We start from the raw sequence: 2,530 nt of genomic DNA, 5'->3' as shown, positions 1-2,530 counted from the left end.
GTAGCCAGCTGCTCCTGTAGTTCTGTAATATCAGTGGCAGAGGGCTGTGCTGCCGAAGGTGGAGAATTCAAACGCTGTTGCCAACAAGCACAGTGAGACTTCACACCAGCAGCAAATGGAGATCTGGAAGTACACACTAAATTGTTGTTCACTGGGTTTTTTTTTTTCTTCATAGACACTAACATATGCGTGTGACAATCCCAGCTTACTGTTACAGCATACAGTATGTTCTCCTATATGTTGCAAAGAGAATGACAGACAAGAAATTGAATAATTGATGACTAACCTAGCAACACCTGATTATTTTCTAAAGTAAATTATAACCTATTTCCCAGTCAACAGCGGAATATCACTAACACCCCGCCATCTTGCCTGGCTCCATTGAGGTTTCTAAATACAATATTCCCTTCTCTGACTTCAACTCTACCCGCTGTCAGGCTCCATTAGGCATAACAAGATCCAGACAGATTCAAGATTAAGCAACTTTTTTATAAAATCCAATTGAGGACTTTCTTACCTTGAGGGTGCAGCAGATATTACATTAACCAGATTGTGCACACTTTCCATGCAAGAATTAAAGGCATATATATATATGCACAGTGACTTAATTCTCTTAGGAAATAAGCGGGGGCTTTCTAGATTCCTCCCACCATAGACATCATGATCAAGCTCAGCTAATTGAGACCTTGTGAGGAAAAGGGTGTTCCTTAGCAAGGCCTTATTTTTCCAGAAGCAATATGGGAGTGCTGTTGTCTAGCGTAGGAAGTCTGTGCAGATTATTAAGGCAGTGATAGTCACGTGGAGAGAAGGGAACCAGGTTTAAAAAGCTCCTTACTGGCTAGGCTACAGCTTCAGCTCCCAGACAGACTGCAGTCCCAGAGTGGTGGAACCAAGAAGGAGGAATCCCCCTTCAGTCATCTTCCTCCTCCCCATAGGTACCAGGGAATGGGACAGAGACATCCCCAGTGCTATCTGGTGAGTTTGTCAGCAAGGTGGCTTCAGTGCTCTGCATCTGGGAGCAGAGGCTCTCCTTACGCCCAGAACAGAGCTCGTCCTTTATTTGCTATGGGAGAATGGGTGTGCAGGCTCACTGAAACGCAGGGGAGTGTGGGCATATTTGGGGGCACTGCATGTAACACGGGTATGTGTTTGATGCATGTGGTGGCAGTGACTGATAGATGGTATGAGGAGTAGGCAGCAGTGTAGCTACGCATGAGTGTAAAAATGTGGGTTGTACTGCACAGGCAAATTGCAAGTGTTTACAGGGTACTATGTAATGACTGTGCACAGGGGAAGTACCTGCAGCACATACGGCATGAAGTGTTTAAAAGAACAGAGAAAATGGTCTCATGTGGTGTATTTGGAGAAGATGAGAGCAGGAAATCACGGAGTAACCAAAAGAGAACATATGAGCTGCATGTTCTAAGCATACAATTGCTGTGAAACAGTATAGCCACTGCTCAAACACTTCACCCACATGAGGGCTTTAGGATCCAAGTCACAACTTGGATCTTGGAGCTTGAACTAAGAGCTTTTTGTGAAGGCATAAAAATCTGCAAATTGTCAATAGCTGTCTTACTAGCATCTTGTAGTCTGTGGCCTAAAGAGAGGAGGGGAAGACACTAATATGTGAGCTTTAACTCCGAGTTGGGATTCTTTTTCACATTCCAAGTTTGCAGAGGAACCTGGTATTCCTTTCGCGCTCTAACTAGCACCTGTTCATATGTTACAATTGTAATACTGTATTATCGGTCCTAGCAGAGTGAATAAGAACGGTAGGCTGTAACACCACCGAGAATCCTCTGCGATCTGACCTGTTCTCACTGATGCCAGGCAGAAGGGAAACTATTCAACATTGGGGAGGGGAAGCCAGTTTCTTCCTTTTGTGCTCAAATTTTATTCCCTTAACAGAGGCTGAACGTAGAGTTACTGCTCACAGCTGTAAGGGGAAGAGCCCGTGAAAACCCCTTTCTGCAGTTGTATTTAGCCAACTTTTGGCACCAATCACTGTTGTTCTGCCAGCTAACGCTTTGCTGATTTTACATGTAAAAGACTCAGGTCCCATTTGGAATAGCAGCAAATAGTTAATGTCCTGCAAATACCTCAACCTGACAACCGAATCCTACCAGTCCCAGGCTGGCCAGGAAAGAAAAAGCCGGGCATCCATCAGTCCTGGCGTAGGCGTATTAGCATTGTCCAGCTCTGTCATTCAACCTGCACCCCACCGGGTTCTGATGTCAAAAGCCAAATTCTGCTGTTTAACTAAAGCCAGGCTAGCAGAGAGGGGAAAGCTGTCTCTGTACTGCAGCTCAGCCGGGGAAGAAGGGAAGTGGGCAATCCGCATGAGCTCTACCTGTTGCCTGCTAACGGCACTTCCAGATGGCTCGGCCGGGGGTGCCTCGCGGGAAGGAGCAGCTCCGAGCGCCCCGCAGGCTGCGGCAGGACGAGCCCTAACTGTCTAACTCTAAGGGGAAACTGCCGCTGGAGGAGAAGGTGCGGCGCCGGCCGGTGCGGGGCTCCGGCCGGCTCC

General features: G+C 47.0%; 1 protein-coding gene across 1 annotated transcript in view; it reads left to right on the top strand.

Moving 5' to 3' along the window:
- The first annotated feature begins 881 nt into the window (after positions 1 to 881).
- SLC6A2 (solute carrier family 6 (neurotransmitter transporter), member 2) overlaps positions 882 to 2,530 on the top strand; it is a 74,435-nt gene continuing 72,786 nt past the window's right edge. The window contains exon 1 of the mRNA XM_010584805.1: positions 882 to 975. Within this exon, the coding sequence (XP_010583107.1) occupies positions 946 to 975 (30 nt within the window). The 5' untranslated portion in view covers positions 882 to 945. The remainder of the gene's footprint in view (positions 976 to 2,530) is intronic.

This window comes from Haliaeetus leucocephalus, unplaced genomic scaffold (assembly GCF_000737465.1).
Source record: "Haliaeetus leucocephalus isolate CR32 unplaced genomic scaffold, Haliaeetus_leucocephalus-4.0 Scaffold92, whole genome shotgun sequence".
NCBI classification, from domain to species: domain Eukaryota; kingdom Metazoa; phylum Chordata; class Aves; order Accipitriformes; family Accipitridae; genus Haliaeetus; species Haliaeetus leucocephalus.
The sequence above is the reverse complement of the archived record's forward strand: the minus strand, read 5'-3'. Positions and strand labels throughout refer to the sequence as shown.